Consider the following 27,184-nt stretch of genomic DNA (forward strand, 5'->3'; position numbering starts at 1 on the left):
AGGAAGAGAGAGCAAACTCCTTTGTTTAGGAGTTAAAGTATCTCAAATCTTCCTATGCTTGCAGTGGCCATGCTATTCCGGCCACTGACCTGCTCCCAGGTGTGAGCCATAGACAAGTACCTTCCCTGTGTTACCTAGACTTTACTGGGCATGCGCCTATTTTTCCCCTGTCTAGTCCATTTTCCCAGTGGGGGACAGGCTGGTGGCTTCATGGGGAGTATTCAACTGCAGTTTCCTGGCAAAACTGCATAAATGACTATACTATTTGGCCTTTCCTTTGCTCCTTTTATCTTATGAATAACCAGGTTATTTACAATGGTATCAAATAGACATCAGGAATGACTAGATTTTTAAGAAAAACCAATACCCTGACAGGAAAATGCCAAATTCAAAAAACAAACAACTGATACTTGAAGAACAAATTTTAAAGTGGAAACAGATGAAGAATTCAAAATATATGTAATCAGTATTCTCAGAAAGTTTTATTAGTGTGTCATATCCATAAAGCAATAATTGTTTGCAAACAGAAGGAAGCAGCCACATTCACTGGAAACAAAAATGGTATCAACCAATAAAAATGCAATAGCTGGATTAATTACTGTTGGAAGACAATTCTCCTTTAGTCTCTTGCATTTCTGTACATCTTGCAAAGTGAGGCACTGACTGTCCCTTGTTTTACACTATCTTTTCAAGGATGTTTATTTAGTAAATACTTTGGGAAATAGAGACAGTGTCTCCTTCTGGAGCAAAACATGCTTACTATTCAGTATAATGAAAATGTTTCCCTCTGGAGCAAAAGGCAGACATGCTTATAAAAAGACTCAAAATCCCTAAGCTCAGCATTCCTGTTCTGTCACACAGGCTCCTGGATGTATGGATAAGATCTGGCCTTTTTTGTATCTCCCTGTGGGAATTAGGACTCAAGAAACCAATGCTGATACTCTGGCTACTGCCATTGTGTGAGTAATAAGCTGTCTCCGACCCAGGAGTCTCATGTCTTCTTTCAGTATCTATTAAACTATAGCAGGCTAACTCACAGATAGAGGAAAATCTCAAACCCTTCACAGTTCTTAATTATTTTAATAGACATACTGAGAGCCTAAAACAGCCATGGGAAAACTACGGCCCGCGGGCCGGATCCGGCCCGTTTGAAATGAATAAAACTAAAAAAAAAAAAAGACCATACCCTTTTATGTAATGATGTTTACTTTGAATTTATATTCGTTCACACAAACACTCCATCCATGGTTTTGTTCCGGCCCTCTGGTCCAGTTTAAGAACCCCTTGTGGCCCTCGAGTCAAAAAGTTTGCCCACCCCTGGCCTAAAATAATGAAATGAAAAATCAAGTCATGGTATTATCCCAGAATTTACCTCAAAAATAATTATGGAGTATGGGGGGTAGTTAAGAAAAATAGATGAAATTCTGAAAGAACAGAGAGAATAGAAAGAAGTAATCAACAAAAATAGATAAAAAATTTCTAAAGCCTAAACAAAGATTTAAATGGAAAGGCCATAACATAACAACAAATTTCTCCATAGATATTTCATTACAAAGAGAAAATGCTACATCTACAATGGTAAAAAGCTGGCAGAAACCACCTTAACCAAGCAATCAATAACACTTAACTAACATCATTAATAATGGAACAAACTGATTCATGTGCTTTCTGACACAACGTAAGAAGGTCAAAATATCACTTCCATAATAGTCTTGCCAAAAGGTTTACTCATAATCTAGACATACGAAATAATCAGACAAATCCAATATGAAAGACACTCTATAAAACAACTGGCCTGGACTCAAAAATATCAATAACATGAAAGACCAAAAAAAGATAAGGGTGCTGTTCTAAATAAAAGGAAAATGAAGAAACAGAACAACTAAATGCAGTCCATAATCCTTAATTGGATCCCTTGATAAAAAAAAAAAAACTATAAAGGATATTATTGGAACAATTATGGAAATTTTAATATAGACTATTAAATAATGGCACTGTACCAAATTGCCTTGACTCATATTTAACCAACGATTTTTTGGGATACAATAATTATTTAGAGGTTATATAGGAAAACATCCTTGTTCCTTATGAAATATATGCTGAAGTAATAAGGATAAAGTATCATTAATGTCTGCAACTTACTTCTAAATTTTTTATATAGAAAAAATATATATGATCAATATAATATATATGAAACCTATGTACAGTACATACACATATAGATGAGAGAGACAGAAGCAGAGAGAATGAAATATAAAAGAAAATATGGCTAATTATTAATAATTGGTGAAACTAGAATACCTGGGTGTCCATTGTATCATTCTTGAAAGTTTGCTGTAGGTTTGCTAATTTTCAAAATAAGAAATAGAAGGAAATTGGCCTAGCTGGTTTAGCTCAGTGGATAGAGCAGCAGCCTACAGATTGATTTCGGTCAAGGGCACATACCTAGGCTGCAGGCTCATTCTGGCCCGGGTCAGGGTGCCTGTGGGAGGCAACCAATCAATGTGTCTTTCTCACATCAATGTTTCTCTATGTCTCTCCCTGTTTCTTCCCCTCTAAAAAAAAAAAAAACAATGGAAAAATATCCTTGGGTGAGGATTAACAAAAAAAAGGGAGGAAATTGATTGCAAATGCTAATCAAATGCCAAAAAAAAATCTATAATAATAAAAGCATAATATGCTAATTAGACCGGACATCCTTCCAGACAATCTTCCCAATGAAGGCAAGGCTGCAAGGGAAGCCTGGGTCCCGGGTGCCAGAAGGAAGCCAGTGCCGGCAGCCAGGGGAAGGAAGGCCTACTCTTGCATGAATTTCGTGCATAGGGCCTCTAGTTAATATAATAAGAATCCATCCCTAGATATATTTCGGAGTCCTTTCATAACTCAAAAATTTAAAGATAACATTCTGAAATTTTTTCAGAGAGTTTGTGAGCTGACACAAGTACTAAACTTCAAGTCCAACGTTCAAGAGCTATTCTTGTTCATCCACATTATAGAGCTAGTTCTGGAAAATGAGGAAAAGGAGGCTATTGCTTGCCATTACAATCTCATAGGCGTTTCAGGAATACATGAACAGTTATTTTACTTTGACAAAGCTATAGAATGGTATTTGTCTTATAAAAGTAGAATTATTGCAGGCAGTAAGTGCAAACAAAGTGGTCATGAATTGGATTCTATTGATGCTTGTGTTGTAAAAGGTGTACCTATGAGGAAGGTAGAGAGAGGACTCCAAGAAGGAACATTATATTACCAGTTCTCTAAAGCTAATATGCCTGAAACTAATTAGTATACCTGAAACTAATATAATATAATATACCTGATATATTTCATTTTGAAATAAGGTGAATTCATTTTGAAATAAGGAATAAAACCTTTGGGCACCATAGTCCTGATGGCAGGACAGGGGCCACTGTGGCCCCTAAGCCAGGCAGAGCCCACAGAGCAAGGAATTCCATCTGTTTGTATCTTCTTTGCTGCCCAAACCATACCCCATTCCCCAAGGCATTTCAACCTCACAGACTAGCATCCTACGCTGACCTGCCCAGAGATGGGGAGCAAATGGACTGCATTTGCTGCACTCTCCCAGGAAGCACACTGCAAAAGCTTTTAAGAGGTCAGTGCCCTCCCACTGTGAAGTGGTAATATGCTAAATTATGTGCTTAATTAATTTCCACCCAACAGCATGCCATAAAATTGGAAAAGCAATTCCATTACCCAGGATCAATGTGCATAAAGTCCATGCAAAATGATCAAAAGTTCTCTTCGGTGAATTTGTGTTTGTGCTTTGGCTGCATATTCAGAGGCTCATTTCTACTCTAGGCTGATGAATGGTATATAGTTCATCACCAATTAATTGCTTATCTCCTTCTCCTGATCTAACTCCCTAAGAATGGGTTACAGAGCACCAACACTGCATCCAAGACAGGACCTTTACTTTTGATCTTCAAATTGCATCGACCCCAAGCTATCTTTCCCAGAATGTTGTGCAAAACATGCTACACACATACACACACACACACATTTATTTTTACACATCAATTATTTTAGTATTCAGAAATTAGTGTTAATGGAGCATTTGGTCCAAAGCATAGCCAACCTTTGTAATGACGTCTTGGGCCTACAGCTGCACTTATGATTTCTTGTCTGTCTCCTCTTTACCAACACCCCCTCCCCCCGGCCCCACCTCCCTGCCCCATAGGAAAGGAGCCTGGGGGGGGAACCAAGAGTTTGGATTGCAAAATTGAAGAGAGCACTGAACCACCTGCTCTAGAGGACTCCGCTTCATCCCCCGTCGATACGCAGCAGCATGCCTGGCAGGTTTCCACAGACATTGAGAACACTGAAAGGTAAGTGGGAAGTTACCCTAAATAGACCGCCAATCCTCCTCCACTCCTCTGGGCTGCAGAGAGTCAAGATTTTGTGTTTCAGAGTCAGAAACAGACAGAGCGCTCAGAAAGCTGGATTGAGAAGTGAAGGGGTCCAGACTGCCATGGAACCGCAGCAGAACCTCCTGCAGAGGCAGGCTTGCTCACCCCACTCTACCACAACCGCGTCTCCATGGAAATAAAACAGTGTGCTTCCTTGGCAAGGGAGAAAGTTGGATCTACGTACTGTCACAGCTTATCTAGTGGGTGGGTCCCCAGATTGTGCCAAGATGCCTCTGGGAGGTTCTCGGATTTCAGATGCTTGGAATGGCCTGCTTAGCTGCCACGCAGGGGCTGAGCATGCTGTCGAGTTCACAAACAGCTTTTTGCTGGGCTCCCTTCTCTTATTCTCCCAGAATGTAGCCGATGGCCCCTTAGTGGTCAAAGCGAGTTAATGCATCTGTCTTAGCCAGCAGTTGCTCACTGCTAGACAGGGAGTTTCTTTCTTGGGAAGAAGAGATTCTACAGTGATCCTGTTTCACTTGAGGGAAGGGTGCAATGATAAGTGCCATGTCTCATCTAGATGCTAAAAATGTTATTCTGTGAGGCAGAAGGACAAGGTGCTTGTTTATTGTCCTTCAAGCTAATATCTTGTCCTTTGCTACTGATGTCCCCAGCGTCTGCGCAAAGCAGCTGAATGAATGCTGGGCATTTCCACCCAGCGCTCTGTGTTGGGTGTGAGGGTGTGTGTATTTTGGGGGGTTGGGGAGGTCATTGACAAGATAAGAAACATTTTCTTTTTTAATTTTTGGAAATGTAACACACGAGGGCATTTATAGCCATTGTGGTTCTACTTTCAGATCATAATATAATTCTAAAGCTAATTGCCAAATTTCTGTGTTTTATAGAAAACTGAAGCATGTGGTAATTATGTACTATTAATAAAACTTGGATTTTGTATAAGCTTGTAAATCCAACAATTCAAACAATAAAGCTGTTTGGCACAGTTTGCTAGAACTATAGACAAATGATGAGGGAGTGATTTATCTTAATTTATAAAATGGAAAATGTTTTGCTCTATGCCCAGGAAGAAATATCTGCCAGAGGGCTGTGGTCAGGGCATAAGCCATCAGCAAAGCCTTTTTCCTTTTTTGAAGCTTTGCAGAGAAGCCACATCCAAGCCCTTATGCTTGCAGAAGCAAGCTATAGCTAGCCGTAACAACAGGGGCATCTAGCCCAAGGAGCTGGCCATGTTTCAGTTCATCCTAAAGCCTGGATTCAGGTTGAAGGAGATGGGAATGACTGAGAGAAGCAGGAATATAGACCTGTCTGGGAAGGTAGCTTCCACAGCTCCTGCTTTTCAGCCCTAGGATCTCACACTGGACTGCACATCACAATCACCAGGAGGACTTTTTAAAAACGTTGATGACTGAACCCCACCATAAACCAACCAAATCAGGCTCTCAGGGAGTAGGGCTCAGCAAAAGGTGATTCTCCCATGAAGCGTCCAAGGCTGAGAAAGGGTGCTCTCCAAGGAGACCTTGCCTCCCATACTGCATTACTAGCCCTTTCCCACCTTGTGCCTGCCCACCACCCACCATCCCATCTACCCTTGGGAATGTCACAGGAAAACATAGGGTGCCCTTGTGTTCCTGGATGCAGGGCCCTGTCCTCCTTCTCCCTCTCCTCAACTTCTCTTTCTAGAAATACTCTTTGGGGCTTAGCAACATGCAGTACCGCACAGACAATCCTTACACCTGTGGAAAGTGTTCTGCGTGTTTATACAGGTGTATTTCCACAGATCCACAGGCTGCTTTCCGCTCCTTTTCCAACAGCTCCTCCCGAGTTTCTTCTCACATACCAGTCAATATTTGAGGAGGAGAGCCCATAGGGATCGCCCTAAGGCAGCGGTTCTCAACCTGTGGGTCGCGACCCCTTTGGGGGTCGAATGACCCTTTCACAGGGGTCACCTAAGACCATCGGAAAACACATATATAATTACATATTGTTTTTGTGATTAATCACTATGCTTTAATTATGTTCAATTTGTAACAATGAAATTGGGGGTCACCACAACATGAGGAACTGTATTAAAAGGTCGCGGCATTAGGAAGGTTGAGAACCACTGCCCTAGGACAAGTGGTTCTCAAACTATACTCAACAGAACAGTTGTGTTTCATGACATGGACTGAGGGATTTCAAGCCTAAAATTAAAATATGGCTCTATTTCCTCAAATGGCAGGAAAAAAATTGATTAATAGATAGTATATCCTTCATTTTAAGATTATTCCCCACCCCCCCCAGAAAAAACTTTTTTTTTCTTAAATCCTGGGTGCCAGCTATTGCTTGCCTAACAAAAAAGATGTATCTGATATTTGCTCTTTCAAATGAAATCCACCACTATGTCTTGGGATTTCAAGAGTGCTGACTCCAGTGGATAACCATTGCTGAACATATGGGGAACCACTATCCCAAAGATTTGAAAAGTCCATCTTGCCTCCTCCTACTAGGAAGATGGCTTCTGACTCTCCGGCTCTGTGGTCTCATGCTCATAGGTAGTCTGGGATGAGGAAGGATGTTGGAAGTATGCAGTGTCAGACATATAGGCCAGTGTCTAGAAGAAGGCCCAGCTGTCCCACACCACCACCACCCCCTCCACCAATCCCTGTCACATCTCTCTCTTTCTCTCCCTCTCTCTCTCTGTTTCATCCACTATGAAGAGCTCTTCTCTGACAGTGTTAGAACTTGTCATATTCTCTCCCATCATTCCAAGTCAGTTTAATAACTATTGGCCCTGTGAATCCTTAACACCTGTGTTACACCAAATTCCAATCCCAACAACAGGGAGTGAACCTACACAACCACAATAGCCATCTGACCAGCACCCAGCCTCAGCTTTACCCAGGGTAACCCCATTATTCTAGTTGTGTGTCCTCCGCCTCCCCCTGGAAATCTGAAGTACTATCCTTGTGACCAGAGGCTCTTCCCTGATCTTGGCCAGGTCCAACCTGTGGCAGAGATGAGGGCTCCTGCAGCAGAATGTCCAAGAGAAATCTTGGCCAGGCTAGTTCTCTTTCCTCCGAGAGTCACTCATCTTGGGTTGTTTTTTTTTTTTTCTTAAAAAAGCAAAATAGATTCAATATTTGCTTGTTGCAACTAGAGCTTGTACAATTAAGCACAGACTCTTGTCCTTCCGTTGAATCACAGAACAGACTGAGATTGCATTTCCAGAATTTACAGCTGACAATTTTTTCTTTCTATCACTTTTACAGAGACATGCGAGAAATGAAAAACCTTTTAAGCAAACTCAGGGAAACTATGCCTTTACCATTGAAAAATCAAGGTGAGTCATGTCATTTCCTTTTGAGGCAGAGGATGTTTTCTAACATGAGAACCTTGGGACATGTTTCAAGAGAAATTAAAGCAAGTTCTCTTACACAAACAACAGAAAGCACTTGGTGTACCTTTGTCTTTTCTCAAAAAATGTGATAATAAGAATGGAATCCCTCTGGTGAACACAGTTTTGCCCGAAGATAGCCCAGATTTATCCTGACCTCAAAGCAGGCGTGTCCTCCGCTGGCCCTGTCAGTCAAGAGCAGTTACCTGTTGCCCGAGCTGTGGAAGCACTATAATACCAGGTGTGGCAAACACAAAAGAACTGAAGTCTTGGCCTTTGCCTTTAAGAAGTTTACAGCCTAGTGGAGAATACTACCAAAGGAATATCTCTTCCATCTGCACATTTAATTATCTAAATAAAGTAACAGTAATAGTTAACATACATTGGGAACTTCAAGTGTGCCACTACGATTCAGCACCCAACTAGGACGTGCTATCTATACCACCTAGCAATTCTGAAGCTACCTGGATATAATATCAGATCCCACAAGTCAAGGGCTCTGTCCTAAAGATTGGCCCTCTCCCCCCGCCCCCCCCCCCTCCACACACACACACACACACTTCAGATATCAATGGCAATTTAAGGGTTGTCACCTGTGCTTCTGACCAACTGGCTATGGACTGAAGGTCCCAACAAACCCCTTCATGGGTTTAATTTGCTAGAGTGGCTCACAGAACTCAGAGAAAACTTTCACTTACTAGATCACCAGTTTATTATAAAAGAACATATCTTAGGAATAGCCAGATAGACTAGATACATAGGACAAGGTATGGGGAAAGTATGCAGATCGTCCTAGGTCCCCACATGTCCACCAACCTGGAAGCTCTCAGAGCCCTATCCTTTTGGGCTTATATGGAGGCTTCAGTACAGGAATGATTAACTAAATCATTGGTCATTGGTTATTGAAATCAATCCCCAGCCTCTCTCTTCTTCTCAGAGGTCAGGGTTGGGACTAAAAGTTACAACCTTGTAATCTCACGGTTGTTTCCCCTGGGAACCCGCCTCCAATTCTTAGGTGGTTTCAAACGTTTCCTCATTAACATAACAATAGACATCTCTATAGCTCTCATCACTTAAGAAATTCCAAGGGTTTTAGGAGGAAGACCAAATATATATTTATTATAAGTCACAATATTACAGCTACTGTCCTAAATACATTACTGTAGATTATTAACTATTTTAACTTATTTAATTCTAACGACATCATTGAGAGGAATGCTATGAATGTTTCCAATTTATAGGAAACTGAGACACAGAGAGGTTAACTGACTGAATCAAAGTCACACAGACTATAAGTAGAAAGGCTGGGAGATGACTCCAGGCAGTACTTCTCCAGAACTATTCTATGGGAGTATGCACCTTAACCCAGAAAGGGAAAAGGGATATTCCATGAGGGAGGGGCTGCTGTAAGCTTTTGTTAACTATTGTATCTCCAGTACCTAAAGCAACCCTGGAACATAGTAGAATAACATTGGCCATGAACAAGAAATGTTTGTTAAATCTGCACCCAGCTTTGCAGCCCCAGGTCTGCAGCTGCGTACCAGGGACTAATAACAATGGTAAGCACTTTCTCTAAGCACACATGGCCGGAGCAGCCTTACGTGAAGCATCAGCTTCAGAGGCTGGTACATAGAGGGCGGGAGAGGATTTTTAGAGGTAAGAAACTCCTGTGTTTCTGTTCCCTGTGGGGAGATCTCCGTGTCTCAATGGGTTGCTATGGGAGTGGGCTTCTTGAGATATCCCAAGAAAAGAATTTTCTGAGACTCACAGGGGAGGATGAGATATTGTAAAAAAAAAAAAAAAAAAAAAAGCTTTATATCTCTGGAATTACACACCTGCATTTCCAAGGTCCCATTTCCCTTTGTCCCACTAAGGAAGAAGTCCCATTTTGCCTTCAGCGGGGCTAAGATCAAAGCAAGGGCCCAGAGTTTCCATTCCACGTCCGCACCGTCCAGTACAGCAGCAGGCTAGCTTAATTGGTGTTCACAGTTGCAGTCTATCAGTCCACCATGTGTGGGTCCCCAGGGCCCTGGGCCATGCAGCTATGGAGGGAACACGGGCAGGAGCAAATCAAAGGAACCAGAGCCAAGGGAGAGCTCCAGGAGTCACACAAGAGCACTAGCTCCTTTGTCTAGGGGATTATGCATTCCCACATTTTTGCAGGTTTGCAGTGGCCCTGCCCACTCTGGCCAACGATCTCTGTTCCCAAGTTTGACTGCCAGGCACCTTCCCTACGTCACCCCAACTTTCCTGTATAGGCACCCATTTTCCCCTTAGTCTGGTCCCTTCCCCCAGTAATCTGTGGGGAATGGGCCGGTGGTTCTCTGGGGAGTGTGAAATTGTAGCCTCCTGGTGAAGCTGCCCAAATGACACGCCTATAATGTCTGCCCCCCCCTTTGCTCATTTCCTATTATTAATAACTAGCTAATTAAACAGTGTCATTCCCACTGAGCAAAGCCTAGGCAGGAGGGAGCCCCGGGTGCTGCCTGCCCCTGAGCAAGGAGGGAGAGGACTTGGCAGCAGAGATGGAGCGCCGCTGTGCTGGGAAGCAGCGTGGCAGCGGGCGGAGAGGTGGAAGTGAGAACACCAGACGAGGAGGCCAGGGCGTAATGGGGCCTTAGCCCCATGGGCTGGAGGCAGGTGTCAGAAAACAAGAGGCTGGGGATGTGGTGAATCAGATAACTGAAGAGCCTGGTGACCACGGCTAACTGGCTTGAGCCGTGGGTGCAGTGTTTTGGTGACCTGGTGTCAGTTCTAGGGAGGCAGTGTTTTACCACAACATGTGACCACACCATGCGAGTCTGTTGCTAGAAATAAGCCCGGTGGTTGGGAACAGGGACTTTGGATTTGAATGCTGGCTCTGCCACTTACCAACTTTATGACCTGGAACAAGTTGTTTAACTTCTGGAGAGTTCCATGTCCTCATCCCTGAAAAAGAGATAGCAGTATCACTTGGTTCAGAGATTGTTGTGGGGATTAAATGATGCAATGCATGTCACATACCTATTACCACCCTTACAGAGAGCAAACACTCGCAAATGCTTTACCATATTGTTGTTGCTATTGTTGATATAACTATTGTTACTGTTATTTACTGGCTGCCCCGGCAATTCAGCTCAGGAAAACTCGAAGTCATCATCAAAGACAGCAGCCCCTGTTACCACTGATGATATGTAGCATCCATGAAAGGTTGAGCCTGCAGTTCAGAACACTGATTCTCAAGACTTTGGATGTGGGGTTCATGTCTGAAGCTATCCTCAGCTTCCTAATGTGTTTGGCAAATCTACTCCCATCAACAGCACACAGGCCTCTCGCTGTACCTCACGTCCAGCTGCCCAGGAGGATGACGGCCCAGAGTGCCCCGTCTGAATCCCATGTATGCCATGTAGCCTCTTTTCTAAACCAGGCCATCCCAAACATCCCTTCTACATTTGGTGAAAATTCATCCAACGGTTTTTGAACCATGCATTAATGGAAAAACAAAATTTCATTTTACTTACTTAGAATGTTTTTAGAATCATAAAAAGTATAATATAAATATTTTTGTGTAACTTTATATCACTTTTATAAACAGAAAGATAATTTGATTTTAAATATCATAATAGTAGTTAAAGATTGATACTGTAAGGAAAAACGTAAATGAGGCCTGGCCGGTGTGGCTCAATGGTTGAACATCAACCGATGAACCAGGAGATCACAGTTCAGTTCCCAGTCAGGGCACATGCCTGAATTTCCGGCTTGACCCCCAGTAGGGGGCATGCTGGAGGCAGACAATCAATGAGTCTCTCTCTCATCATGGATGTTTCTCTCTCCCTCTCCCTTCCTCTCTCTGAGATCAATAAAATTAAATAAACATGAATAAAAAGAAAATAGTCATTCAAATAAATGATACCCAGGACTTGAACCTTGAATCAATTTGGGGAATTCCAGTAAAAGGAAAAAGCTAGGAGAGTCAAGGACTTCTCATGGAGAGAGTGGTGCAATAGGATTTTAAAATATTTTTTTAAATGAGGGAAGTCCTGTGGGTAATTCAGTTTTCTTCATTTGCGGGAGAAATGGGAACCCTTAGCATATGAAGATACATCTCTGTTCTCTACATGTTTAATGGGCGCTTGCAGCATGATGCCACTGTGAGCTGACCAGTAGAGAAAGGGGTGTGAGTCTGGGCCAGGGTCTGAGAAGGCCCCAGGGAAGGGGAACAAGTCTCTGGAGCTGGAAACGCTTTTTAGCAGATGCATATGGCACCATTTTAATGAACAAATCAGCCAGATTCCTTTCTCTGACTTCTTATTGCTGAACTGCACCTCAGGGACTTCCCCATCACCTTCCAGGTGATTTGTTTCTTAAGCAGGTCTAGGTTAATATATGCAGGAAATGGTCTGGGGTGAAATGTAGACAGTTTTATTCCATTTCTATGGGACCTTATGGTCAAAACAATACTAACTGGATGGAAACTATTATAGAAAGACATCTATTTTCTTTTTGGCTTTTTATTTTCTTTCTCTTTTTATTCCATTTATGTGTGTTTGAAGCAGAGGGAAAAAGGGAAAAGATTCTACTCCTTGTCCCTCTTTTTCCTTCCTCAAAACCTGACCATGTGAAAATCCTGCCAGGCGAGTGCTGGGGGAACCCACACTGGAAATGCTCAGCTCCCCTGGTCCTCAGGCTCCATCCCCATCCTCAAATCAGAAACTGTTCTGCATTTATCACGGCACTTAAAGATTTAATCAGATCCCCCCTCCCCTTCCTGCCACAAGCAAAACTTGACTTAACAACAGTGTACTCAAAATTGACTTTCACTTGCAAATAACGGAAGGTGGCCAAGAGCAGAGATTTTAATGGTTCATGATTATGCCTTCATTTTAGACAGGGCCTTTCAGGTTAAGGCTGGAGACAAAGAGGTTCATGAAGAAAGAGTGAGCCACCCTGTTCCTCCAGACAGTGTCCAGATCTCCTGGCTCTCAGCCCGCGTTCTTTCCACTGCTTCAGTGACTCTCCTGTCCTACATTCTGGGTCACTGGCAGTGCTGTAGGGAGCTTCATTAATTATGATTGTCTTGCTGTGTCAAATGGATTACAAATGGAGACACCTGTGGAGAGCCCACAAGGTCACTGACAAAGGCTGCAAGGAGATTGGAAAGTGAAGGACAAGTATCTTCTGAATGCACGCTGTAATCAGACAAAACAAATCGGTGGGAATAAATTTAGCCTGAAAGACAGTTTCACCTTTTCTAAAATTCTGACTGAATAAATGCGGTGGGGGTGTGTTAGTACATTCACTCTTGCCTGGAATTTGGTTGTTAATACCGTGCATGTGAATAAGTCTGACGCAAATTCGTCAGTAATGGTATCTGCTCTAGAATGGGCCTCCTCCTGTGGACAGTCCTACTCCAGACTAAACTGGGTCTAGGAACAATTCCCCAGATCCATACCCCTGATGCACTCTCATGTGGACCCCCATACACAGAACCAGCCGTACTGTGTCAGACAGAAGAGTCTGACATCTGGCAGAGGGACACTGGACAGTTATGCCATCTTCGAGCCTGGAAGTGACCTTGTGGGTCCTTCCCCCAGGGCCTGCCATAAAAATTTTCTGTGCTTCAAGTTGGTGCCTGAATGTTACTCTGGGCCATTTTACTGGTAGCCCCATACCCTTTGTAGTGTCTACAACCTTTTATGTAGAATTCAGTGTGACATGTAATCTCTCTCTTTCCTCCAGTCTGACGCACACATCACTGATCACGCATGAGTTTCTTAATGGGTTACTCTGATTACGTTGAGCCCCTACTCACAACCTTAACTGCCTGCTCATTGTCTACTGAAGGAAGAGCAAGCTTCTTTCCCTGCCATCCTTTTTCAACACGTGATGGGCACAGATGATGTGTCCAATGCTGGGCGAGGTGATGGGGATGTCTCTCTCCTTAGAGGCTCTCCGTCTCAACAGAACAGATAAGAATCACCTTAGAAGTTTTTTCAAATGACATATGCCTCCCATCACAGAAATTGTGATGGAATCTGCAGGGTAGAACATGTAAATTTTGCAAACAACACACACACACACACAGACACACACAGACACACACAACTGGAAAGACGAAGGAAGTGGTGCTTAGAATATAATGATGCCATAGACACAGGTTGCTACAAGTGCATATTGTATTCTCACCTAGCCAGATTTGGGAATAGGGGGGATATTGATAATTACTTTTTAAAAAGTATCTGAACTGAGATTTCTTAGGATGAATCAGAGTTAGCCAAAGAAAGAGATAGAAAAAAAGATAGTCTAGGCTAGTGATGGCAAACCTATGACATGCATGTCAGAGGTGACACGCGAACTCATTTTTTTGGTTGATTTTTGTTAAATGGCATTTAAATATATAAAATAAATATCAAAAATTTAAGTCTTTGTTTTACTATGGTTGCAAATATCAAAAAATTTCTATATGTGACACGGCACCAGAATTAAGTTAGGGTTTTTCAAAATGCTGACACGCCGACCTCAATAGGTTCACCATCACTGGTCTAGGCAGTCTTCCTGGATATGTGAAGGCATTTCGGGAGATGAAAGAGTGGGTCATTTTGATGAACTACAAGAACTTCATTAGTTGGGAAAGTAGTTAGAAAAGAGGCTTTAGAGAGATAGGTGGGCCTATATCTTTCAGATCCTTGTAAGCTATAGTAAGAGGTTTGGACTTTACCCTGAAGCCATTGAAGGGATTTATTTAGGATAAAGCCAGGGGGCTGGAGAAAATGATATGACCAATTGGATGGGCCGCATAGGGAAGAAGGCAAAATCAACAATGAAACCTTAGCTCAGCATTGGAAAACAGAGTGAATGATGGTGTCATTCACTAAGTTAGAGGGAACAGAGGAGGAGCAGTAGAGATAGAAGACAATTGAAGTTTTGGACAAAGGCGGAACTCCAAGAGCAATTCCCAGTGGTGAAGAGTGGATATACATACAAGTCTTATGCTGAGGTGAGACATGTAAAACTGGAGCACTGAGAATACAGATTTAAGCATCAGCAGCATAATGGTAACTGAAGCTCTAAGAATGCTTGAGACCACCCAAGGATAATGTGCATAGAGAAGAGTCCTGGAAGGCATTTCCCTGAGGGGAGAGGACCAGTTTACCAGGGGGACTGAGAAGAAAATCTGAAGAGCTTTATGACATCATGTTGGCAGAAGCAGCTTACTTGGAACTTGGAGACTGGAAGCCTAATTAAGGAGGTTTGAGGAGTGTGTGGGAGATGAAGAGCTGGTGTAGCAAGGGTAAATTTATGAAGGCTTCTATGAAGAGTTGCTTATAGGAGGCTAGGAAAGATGGTTGGAAGCAGATAATGTGCAAAGGGCTGTGGCATTTGTTTACAGAAGGAATGCAGAAGCATGGAGCAATCAGAAAAGACTTTGCAGGGGGAAAATGCTTAAGCTAATGAAGAAAGGGGTTGGCATTTCCTTGGAAAAAGAAACGGCATATATGAAGGCAGAGTGGCAGGGGGAGGTTGGCCATATTTAGGGAATTCTTAGTAGTTCTGTTTTGTACTATCCCCTCCTTCATATACCCTTCATTGCAGCCAGGCTGGTCTGTTTATTTGGGCCCAAATTCAGGCTACCTTTGTTCACGTTACTCTCTCCATCTAGAATGCCTACCCCCTACTTCACCAAATGTCCAAGTTCTCCTAATCCCTGTGGCCCACCATGAATACCAAGGCCTCTGGATTCACGAATGTCTTCTTCCTTTTTCCTTCTTCCTCCAATTGGGAGTAACTTCCCCACTTGGAATTCTCATAACATTGTATTTGTATCTCTCTTGCAGCATTACTGTTGAAGCCTCATAGTTACTCAAAGGAAGATCCCTGAGGCCAAGGACCATCTTTCTGTTAGGATCCATCTATACCTGATACAAGCATGCACTTTGGCTAATTCAATGGCTCTCCAAGTGTGGTCTCAAGACCAACAGCATCGGCAGGTCTGGGAACTTGTAAGACATGCAAATTCTCAGGTCCACCACACACCTACTAATTCAGAAACTCTGGAGGTAGGGCCAGCCATCTGTGCTTTAATAAGCTCCCCAGACGATGCTGAGGAAGCTAATGTTTGAGAACCACTGGGTTAACTGAAGGTCTTTTACTGGCCATTATAAGTACTTTTTTTTACTTTACCTAAGAACATAGCTTTAAACTCAGATTATTATTTGAAAACTTCTCTATATTTTTAAATCTTTACCAGAGGATATGTTTATTGATTTTAGAGAGAGAGGAAGGGAGAGAGAGAGAACATGAAACATCGATCAGTTGCCTCCCATCCTCACCCAGGCTAGGTATGTGCCCTGATAGGGAATTGAACCTGCAACCTTTTGGTATGCTTGGCCATGGCTGAAAACTTCTCATTCATTTTTATGTCTTCCTATTTCTTGTCATATCATTTATATAAGAAATCCTTTATTAGCTAAGGAAATTTGAGCAATCGAAACATGATATCATTGTGCCTTAGAGAACTCCAGTGGATCAAGTAGCATCCAAGAATTAAACATTGAATGATTGAGATCTGAAATAACTGATGGTTGAATTTCCTAGTCCGTTTTTTTTTCACATTCTCCTATGCATTCCTTCCTTCCCTTTCCTTTCTCACTTTTTATTTTCACATTTACAATTCTCTTAGGTTACAGTTCTCTGAGAGTATGTACTTTGGAGGAAAGATGCTACAAAAATTTCAAACATTTTTAATAAAAATCAAAGATGTCTCAACAAGCTCAAGTGGAGTAGCCCAGAAAGTTTAGAATGAGTGGGGAAACGATCCATTTTGCTCACATTCTTTTGGTCACCCATTACTTCAGAGACAGGATTTTAATCAATGTGGAAAGACATCTTTCCTTGGACTTTAATTCACTTCACACTGTTGCAGGCATACTTACTGCTCTGTGAATTTCAGCATTTACTGCAGGGGTCAGCTTCCTATGGTGTAGAAAGCTGCTCTGAACGTCTGCCAACAACTTTTGAGCTTTTGCGTCACCTCAGCTCTGGGTGATAATCAGACAAGCTCTGGGCTAGGCTAAGGTGTCACCAACGCTCAACAAAGATGCCCCAAACCAGCAGTCATCCTTAATAGGCAGCCTGTTCTTTGCTTAACATCCTAACACTTTCTTACCATTCCTAACACTTCCTATTCATGTGTGAGTACTACTATACATGCTTGTGTGTGTGTATAGCACTCACACAAGTGAAATCTAGATATAAAGACTGAGTGAAGAGAATTTCAGTAGCACAAAATGTTTCTCATTCACTGTAATGAATGCACAGATACAAGGGTCAGTCCTTTTTCTTCAATTACAGTTTACATTCAATATTATTCCGTGTTAGTTTCAGATGAACAGCATAGTGGTTAGACAATCATGTACTTTACAGAGTGGCCCCCCCTCTGCCTCAAACACCCACCTGGCCCCATGCTTATTTTTCACGATATATTCCCTATGCTGTAATCTACATCTCTGTGACTATTCTGTAACTACCAATTTGTACTGCTTAATCCTTTCACCTTTTTCACATAGCCCCTCAATCCTCCTCCCCTCTGACAACTGTCAGTCTTGATACACATCCTATATAATAAAAAGCTAATATGCAAATCGACCAAATGGCAGAATGACCGGTTGCTATGACGCACACTGACCACCAGGGGCAGATGCTCAACACAGGAGCACCCCCCTGGTAGTCAGAGAAGCCAGGCTCACAGCTGATGAGCGCAGCTGCAGTGGTGGGAGCCTCTCCCACCTCTGTGGCAGTGCTAAGGATGCCCGACTGACAGTTTAGGCTTGCTCCCTGCAGGGAGCAGCCCTAAACCGTCAGTCGGACATTCCCTGAGGGCTCCTGGACTGTGAGAGGGCACAGGCCAGGCTGAGGGACCCCCCTGAGTGCACAAATCTCGTGCACTGAACCTCTAGTCTCTTAATATCTGTGTATAACAAAAAGGAGAGAATGGGAGAAAATGTACAGCATCCACATACCCCAGCATCTACATGCATACTTTCTTTTTTTTTTTTTTTAAATATATTTTATTGATTTTTTACAGAGAGGAAGGGAGAGAGATAGAGAGCTAGAAACATCGATGAGAGGGAAACATCGATCAGCTACCTCCTGCACATCTCCTACTGGGGATATGCCCGCAACCCAGGTACATGCCCTTGACCGGAATCGAACCTGGGACCTTTCAATCCGCAGGCCGACGCTCTATCCACTGAGCCAAACCGGTTTCGGCAACATGCACACTTTCTTTGTAAATACAACATTGTAGTAGACATTTCCTCATGTAGTGAGAACTGTACATATCAGAATTGCATTTTATAATATATAAATACCAATTAGGTCACTCCCCAAATCTCTTAAATGTTTGGAGAAAGGATATATGGAAATTCAGGAAATAGGTCTTCCAAGTCTTAAAGAAATAAAGTACAAAGATTTTCTTTCCTATAAATATCTTCATAGTTCTGGTGATTCTGTTCCAAGGAAGCATTGAATTGCAGATGAACTTGAGTTTCAGGAAATGTAGTCAGTATCCAAATAGATATCGAAAGATAAAATTCTTTACTCTTAAGAATCTGCTATATCTTTGCCATATCCAATTAGGTTACCAGTAAGTCATTGCTCATTTGGTGGTTAAAGAAGTAAGAGTCCGAAAAATGGTGAGAAAGTGAGCTATCTTTCTGTTCCAAATATATCATGATTCATCTCTGAGATACTATCTTGAGAAATCTGGCTCATATAGACTCTCTGACATTGCTTTCATTGTCTTAACTATTTAGGGTAAGGTTTGTTTTTGCTTTTGTATGCGTATGTGTTTTTACTTTTTATTGAATTTATTGGGGTAACATTGGTTAATAAAATTATATAGGTTTTAAACTATTTTTTATTGATTTGAGAGAGGGAGCTAAACATCAATGTGAGAGAGGAACATCGATCAGTTGCCTCCCATACACACCCCAACCAGGGATTGAACCTGCAACCTGGGTGCATGCCCTAACCAGGAATAGAACCCACACCTTTTAGTGTATAAGACGATGCTCTAGCCAACTGAGCCACACTGGCCAGGGCTAAAATTATGTAGGTTTTAGGTGTATAAGCCTATAACACATCATCTATACATTGTATTGTGTATTTATCACCCCAAGTCAAGTCTCCTTCTACCACCTTTATTCCCCCTTTACTCTCTTCTACCTACACAGCGCAAGTTTAATTATAAAAGAAGGACATCCTGGTTTTAGCTTTCAAAATATTGGCATCCAGATAATAGTGAATTATTTTTCACCATGGAAAGGACAAAGAGAGTCTTTTTTCCCCTCCATGTTAGCATAATGTGAGTTTTAAGAAAGGATTTTAATCTGTGGAGACTGGGAAAGTGCACTGTGTTTGACTGATTTGCTGGCCCAGCGGAAGCGCCTGTTTTCTTCCCTGGCTCCAACTGGCTATTCAGTTTCATCTAAATGTATAACATAGTACGTACCATTCCAAGGAACACTGTCAACTTGGTGGGTGATGCTAATTTGCTTACATGAACCTTTGGGAAAGGGGAAGAAAGGCCTGGGCATTGGGATGACACAATTTACATAAGAGGACCCAAAAGCCAGGACTCTTTGTTCTTGACAGTTTCCTGAGCATCTAGGCTCAGTCATCAACAAAAACCAACCAGCCATGGGGTTGCCCATAGCTCCAGTCTCACTATGTTCTAGCACCATCCCAGCTGGCAATGAAAAGCATACTTGTTCATGGTCCTTCTCGAGCCTCTGGGACCCACACTGGCCAGTTCTGCCTAGCAGGATATTTCTACTCACCCTCTCTTTGGACTGCACTATTTCCTAAAACCCAGCCCCTTAAACAAGACTTGGTTTTCAGGCTTATTTCTTCCTCTATTTGTCATCATGGGGAAAAATTTCAAATAAAACATTATGAATTCAACAGCTGGCCAGCTTCTCTTGCCCTTGTTATGGATATCTATAGAAAGTTGGAAGGGAAGACTGAACGGGGAATAGTTGACACTTCTTCCTGAGACATGAAGTAGGTGAATGGAGGCAAGGCGACCTTCCTACATAAAGAAGAATAGTTAATAGTATCTCTATTTACTAAGTGCTTCCTCTCTGCTAGGCACCAAGGTATCCACCTAAGCTAAATGTTTTTCATAGATTATTTCACTTAATCCTCATCTAAGCAATATTAAACCCTATTTGACAGATGGGGAAACTGAAGCTGAGTGAGTTTAAGTTGCATGTTCAAATCACAGAGCTGGTAAATAGCAGAGGCAAGTTTAGAAAAGAAGCCTACTTTCCCCAAAGTGTGGGCTCTTCCCAAGAATCTATACTTTTCCCAACTGAAAGATGGCAGCTAAGTAGTTCACATTTAATTCCAAGCCCTGGTTCTCAACTGTGTGCTCTCTGTCCCTCCCCCAGGGAACGTTTGGCCATATCATTGTCACAACTGGTGGGGGAGTTGCTACTGGCATCTAGTGAGTGGAGGCCATGATGCTATTAAACAGGCTACCACGCCCAGGACAGCCCCCAATAACAAAGAATTATCTGGTCCAAAATGTCCATCATGATAAGGTTAAGAAACCTGGATTCAAAAGATGGTGGATTTTTAAAGCCAATTCATAAGAAGAAGGTTTTGTCTGTACCTCACTCATATGTACTTTGTCCCATCACAGATGACAGCAGTCTTCTAAATCTAACTTCCTACCCTCTGGTTAGAAGACGGAAGAGAAGGTTCTTTGGGCTATGTTGTCTCGTCTCCAGCTAGACAACTCCTCCTGGAAACCCACCCCAAGGGAGACCTGAAAAAAAAACCACAGACGCCGAGGACTCCAGACAGCTCGACCACAGTTATTGGTTTCTGACTATGTTTTCTATGCTTCCTTATTACTTCTATCCGCCTCTCTCTACCCTTTTAAATGATTTTACATTTGAAAGTAGCTGCTGTCAAGGGGAAAAAAACAACAACACAGATTCAAAAAGCAGGCTGTTTTTAAAAGGATTTTTAAAGTCGACATTATTCATGTCTGCTCCAAACCATACCATGACAGATGCAAGAATTATGATTTTTAAATTATTTAAAGGTCTTTTAAAATGGATTATACAGAGAAAAATCATTTCACATACACTAGTAACCCTATAGCTCTTGCTGATCTCATGTTAACAATTTATCTTATGTGGAAGAAGTCTTTAAACATAGAAATCCATTTAAAACTGCAAAACTGTGTTAAAATCCAATCTATCAATATCATTAGAAACAATATAAGCAAACACACCACCTCACCTATTGCTTTCTCTGCTTTCATTTACATTTAGTCTTCCATTCCGTCAGAATCTAAGAGCTTCAACAGAAAAATATCTTAATTTATAATGCAGCAAAGACCATATATGAAAAGTGTTTAAATTTTGTAAATACACAATAATCCTAATACCTTCGTACAATGCATATGGGCAACTAATTTCCTTTCGATCCAATGGTGTCTTTTTCAGCTTCTTGGAGAATGAAGTAATCCAGTTAGGAAATGGTGTAGTAACATATACAATTACCCTCAAATGTAAAATTTGAATATTATGACATTTTGTTCTAATTGAACTCTGAAGCATGAAGTCTGCGCATCAGCATAGTGTTAACGCTTTAGGGCATGCTGGAATTAGCTCAGATCGTAAAAATATTTAACATTTTACATTGTTAATAAAATCTTTTCAGTTCAGCTAAGCTTGTCTCATTTTAGATGACTATGCAGATATGACTTTTCCAATGTGTACTCGGTGTCTTATCTTATGCAGATTTCTGAAAGCAGGTACATGAAGCAATACTACATTTTAGAAAGGAGGAAGCCACGTGCTGTTTTTCTGCTCACAGCTGTGTTGTGATCTTCCTCCACTAAACTTGTAACATGGTACCCATGTTGTTGTATTCCCCACTGTTCTTTCTTTGGCCCATTTCTCAGACAGAATTTCCCATAGGTTGGCAGATCAGGCCTTTGGGCTTCTTTCCTTTTTACTGAAGTCAGACAAGAGGCACCAGTGTCTGGTATAATAAAAGGATGAGCAAGATGCCTCTAAGCGGTTTATTAAAAGCGCATCTTTAATCCCAACCCTATAATTTCTTCCTCCTTATGAACACAGGCATTTACATGTCCACCAATATTTTGACCTGAAAACTCTCATAAGTATACTAAAGCCTTTAGCTTTCGTGAAGATGAAGACCAGGTACAGACAAATTACTGGAATAATTAGTGTCTTAGGCTGAATTATATGAAGTAGCTGATATTTGACTGTTTTGACCTGAGAAATGGCAGTTTCATATAGTTCAACATAATATCTAGTGTTGTGGAGATAATCTTTGGAATTGTCTTCTAGGTTTTTCAGGATGAAAGGATTAAAGGGTTGAAAGAGATCTCAAAGGCTATGCAGGTCGCGGTGTGGATCACACCAGCTGGCTGTTGGCCTTATTTGTGGAGTCAGAGTTGTGTTCCAATGAACTGGTAGTGGATGCATGATTATAGGTATGCTTGACTTCATATAAAGAAGTACCTTAAAAAATTACCCAAGAAAATCACAATTTTCTAAATCAAATACTTGTAAAACAAAACAGTTGTGGGAATATGCTATTTAAAAGACACCTCGGGTGAGTGCTCCCCTGCAAAGCAGGTCACCATTCCCAGATTCACCTGGTCTGCAAACCCTGGTTTTCATAAACGAGGTTTGATTAAAGCTTAATGTCCTTTCCTGAATGTGGTTCATTTTTATCCCCTGGTCCATTGTTTTAGAGATTATGAAGTAGCCTAATTTGGCACGTTCTCTCTCCCCCGTCTCTGTCCTCTCCCATCTTTTTACTATATTAAACCCTTAGCTTCATTCTAGTTCCTACTAATCCATGCGCAGTTATTAACGGATAACTCTAACCTTGGTGTTCAGCACGTTCTTCTAAATGCCTGGCCTAAATCACTTCTGCTTGGTTAATTTGTGCTCACTCTAGCCTTAGTCTCTTAGTCTCAGCGTAAAAGTACCACTTAACTTCTGTGCAATTGTGCTTTGTACAACTGAAGACTGTTAATAAATTCAGGTCTCACCTCCATGATTGGGAGGACCATAGTAGCATTTCATGGAGATGGGAATTTGTCTAATTCCCTAGCTAGGCTTTTCATACCTAAGGTAAATAAATGCAACCACTTTCTCTTCTATTCATAGTGCCTGTTTCCCAGCCTTTGATCAGTTTTGTAGTTCCCTTAGACACACTCCAAGATTTATAGATCTTTTTTCAGTGGCAGGTCCTAAAAATTAAATTCAGTCCTCAAAGTCCTGATCACCTACACTGGCTCATAGTTGCAACAGGTAATTCACCGTCTCCCATTAGATATGCCAATGCGTCTCTTTAGGAGCCTGACCCCCTATCCTCTCCCCACCAAAGGACTTTCTCAGGTGTAGTTCCATGAGATAGAGTTCTAATGTCTCAGCTTCCTGCTGGCATCTGCTTCCAGATTAGCAATAACACTGAGCTGATCTCTAGGGATAAGGAGAGAACCTTGAATCCATTTTGTTGCATGTACTCACGTGCTTGAAAAAGAAAAGGATGTGAGCGTCTTCTGGCACACCATCTTCCATTTTACCGCCATATTTTTAATGCCCCATGCTGCCTTCTCTTTTTAATTTTATGATTATGAGGCATGTTCTTTGCAGGAAATCTAAAAAAATGCCACTAAGTATAAAGAAAATAAAAATCACCCAGATCCCGCCACAGTCACATTGTTTAAATCCACAATTCTAGGCGTTGCATCAGTCAGTGGAGGGGCCCACAGGCACTTTTGGATAAGGTTTATAAAGAAATGCCCGAAGGCCAAGGTGTCACTTTAAAATAGGGGTCCACTAATGTTTTGCACACATCGAGGACTTCTGGGTGTGCCATTGTTCTGGAGTACAAAGAAGACTTTAGAAGTAGCACAGCCCTGCTGCCTCCTCTAATGAAAGCTCGTGGGGAGATTCTAAAATCCTGCCAGATCCTTTGGCTCCTTGGTGCTCCATGTAACATTTGATGCTTACTGTTTGGCAATACTGCCACCTTCTGAAAGCTGAGCTTTAGAGTGAGAGGGGGAAACCAATATAAAAGCATCTGATTTATCTTAGACAGCAAACAAATGGGCCATATTAACAATGATCCCATATGAATTTCAGACTCTGGAAGTCTCAGAGTTGAAAGGATCAGGGATATCACCCAGACTAATTTCCCACCCCACACACATCCCTAGGCAATGTCTATCATTTCTTTGTATTCTAGAATGTCACCAAATGCAAAATGTTCAAGTTTCAAGTAACTATCGATAGCATGAAAAAGAGTAGTGATGGTATTGGCTCAAAATAAATCATTAGCATTAAATATAAAGTCCAGAAATAAACCCAAGAACATAGACGAATGAAGTACATTATAAAAATGACATTTCAAATCCCTGAGGAAAGATTAGATTATTAAGTAAATTATATTGGTACTAGAGGCTCAATGCATGGATTCATGTACCAGTGGGGTACCTTGGCCTGGCCTTTTGGGGATCAGGCCGAAACCGGCTCTCTGACATCCCCCAAGGGGTCCCGGATTGAGAAAGGGCAGTTCTCAGGTGACACACCCCAGAATCGGGTTCCCTCCTCTGTGGTTCCAGGTGCATCACCTGAGAACCACAGCTGCCAAGTCACTGCAGCTCAGCAGCTCCTTCATTGAGCGACTGCCCCCTGGTGGTCAGTGCATGTCATAGATACCGGTTGGACGGTTGCTTAGGCTTTTATATATAGATAACTGGTTAGCCATTTTGAGGAAATTATTATATCTATGCCTCATAACTTTTATCAAAATCAATTCTGACTGCAGTAAAGATTAAAATGCTAAAGCAAATAAATAAACATATAAAAGGACTAGCAGGCAATACTAATGAACATTTATATAATTTTCATGTGGAAAACAGCCTTTCTAAGCATGACACAAGAGGAAGAAACAACAAAGGAAAAGATGGACCAATTAAAAATCCAAAACTCCTATACAATGAAAAATAAACCAGATAAAGAGAAGACAAAAGTTGAAATATATGCAACAAAAAGTGTAGACCTGTAATATATATCAGGAGTTTAAATCCCACTACTTTGAGAAGTTACCATGGTTTACAATACCGTATCCTTCCAAATGTTGCCATTTCATTCTTTTCTTTTCTACTGCATTTTTTCATTATTGCTTATTTAATTGTCTATATCCACTAAACTGGAAGTTCAAGAAGGCAGCAACCATGTCTCTTTTGCTTACTGCTATATCTTCTACACCTAACACAGTGCTAGACACAAAGCAAATACTAAAAACATTTATTGGATGAGTGAGTAATGAATTCATGAATAAATGACATTTTATGACTCAAAAAAATATCAAACTTTCCAATAGAAAATTGAGCCAAGACACGAACTGACAATGTACCATAAATTTAAATACCAAATTTATGTACCATAAATTTAAATAATGCACTAATGATAAATATGAAACTATTTGAATATACTGGTAATCAAAAATGTAAATTATTGTAATATATTCCTTTTTGTGTATCAGAAAGGTATAAAGAATTAAAGTGCCCAGGGACAGAAGGAAGTGTGGAAATGAATATTCTCTTACAGAGTCAACGTGAGTGTAAATTGAGTCAATCTTTCTGGAAAATATTTTGGCAATGTATTTTACATGTATGCCAGGTAATTCCACTTTAGGGAAATTCTCCTCGAAAAGGTCAGAAAAAAATGAACTAAGTTACATTCATTCATCATTCAAAAAATATATGCAAGAAAGGATGCTTATAGCAGCAATATTTGGAGGAATAGAAAAATGTAAATACGTCTACAGTAAAGGGCTGGTTAAATATGGTATATCCTTTCAATGGAATACTGTGCACCAATTAAGAATAAGAATCATATGTACATGTAGGGAAATGAAGAAGCTATATTGTTAAATGAAAAAAAGGAAGTTACAGAAGAAATCCATTTAAAAAAATATACATATTCATGTGTGCATTAGAGTCTGAAAGGCTATTTGCTAAAATTTTAACAGTAACTATCTCTGAGAGGTGAGATTTGGAGCAATTATATTTTCTTTTTGCATATCTGTAATTTCTGAATTTTCGACAATGAGCATGTAGTATCTGTATAATTTTTCAGGGAATAAACAGCAATGTTCACAAATATATATTAAATATAAAACACATGTTATAAAACAGTATGGATAGTATGATACAATATTTGTAAAAAAGAAAATTATATATAAATCTATCTATGTATGTATATATATGCATAAGAAAGCTAGAAGGACATACATTAAATGTTAATAGTAGCTATTTATGGGTAGTGGGATTATGGGTGATTATTATTTCTTTTTGCTTTTCTGTGTTTTCTAATTTTTCTACAATGAATATGTATTACTTGTGTAATAAAAACTATTAATAAAAGTTAAAAAAAGAATTAAAAAGTGAAATAGACATTGTTACCACTTTCCTTCATCCTCCCCATACCCAGAAAGGCAGAGAGGAGAGGAGAAGAGAGGGAGGGGAGGGGAGGGGTGAGGAGAGGTGGGACTCAGAGGTAAGGAGAGAAGGGAGAGAGGGAAAAGGTATAGAAAGAAGTCAAAGTCAAGTCAGTGGAGGAAAGATTAAAATAGGCTTTGGAAACTATTTTACTCACGATAGCACTGTATCTAAATTTAGTTCCATTTTTCAGAAAGCTACAACAACAACAAAATACATTGAGTTAAATAATTATATTTTCTAATAAAAGAAAATTATACACATGTGTGGGGAGACATCTAGGAATTAAGCTCTGACAGGAATGTCTCCCAAGAATTTTCTCCAAAGGCAAGCTTTGCGGTCCAGCTAGTTGTCATGAGTTGTGCAGTACAGCCTAGAGCAGGGGTGGGCAAACTTTTTGACTCGAGGGCCACAATGGGTTCTTAAACTGGACCGGAGGGCCGGAACAAAAGCATGGATGGAGTGTTTGTGTGAACTAATATAAATTCAAAGTAAACATCATTACATAAAAGGGTACGGTCTTTTTTTTTTTTTAATTTTATTCATTTCAAACGGGCCGTAGTTTGCCCACGGCTGGAGAGTCACACAGACTTTTGTCTGAATCTTGGCTATTCTGCAAATAAGTATACGACTATGGCTAGCAGTTCCAATATCCATTCTCTCCTTTTTTCCTGTAGTAACAGAGACCCAAAATTTCAGCGAGACACTAGCCACCTAAAGTAAAGACTCCATTTCCCAGGCTCCCTGTGGCTATACTGTATATCTGAATTTTGGACTACAGGATCTGAGTGGAATTGTGTGATTTCCGGTAACATTCCTAAAATAAGGGGCATGCATTTCTATGTTCTTCCTCTTTTCCTACTAGGCTGCAATGAA

The 27,184-nt window shown here is 41.0% G+C and overlaps 1 protein-coding gene across 1 annotated transcript in view; it reads left to right on the forward strand.

Moving 5' to 3' along the window:
• Positions 1-23,480, forward strand: part of RGS7BP (regulator of G protein signaling 7 binding protein) — a 94,079-nt gene extending 70,599 nt beyond the window's left edge. Inside the window, exons 4-6 of the mRNA XM_081089110.1 lie at positions 4,199-4,346; positions 7,637-7,707; positions 20,447-23,480. Of these exons, the coding sequence (XP_080945236.1) occupies positions 4,199-4,346; positions 7,637-7,707; positions 20,447-20,538 (311 nt within the window). The 3' untranslated portion in view covers positions 20,539-23,480. The remainder of the gene's footprint in view (positions 1-4,198; positions 4,347-7,636; positions 7,708-20,446) is intronic.
• The last annotated feature ends 3,704 nt before the right edge of the window (positions 23,481-27,184 follow it).

Source organism: Myotis nattereri (assembly GCF_964212035.1).
Source record: "Myotis nattereri genome assembly, chromosome: 4".
Lineage (NCBI taxonomy): Eukaryota > Metazoa > Chordata > Mammalia > Chiroptera > Vespertilionidae > Myotis > Myotis nattereri.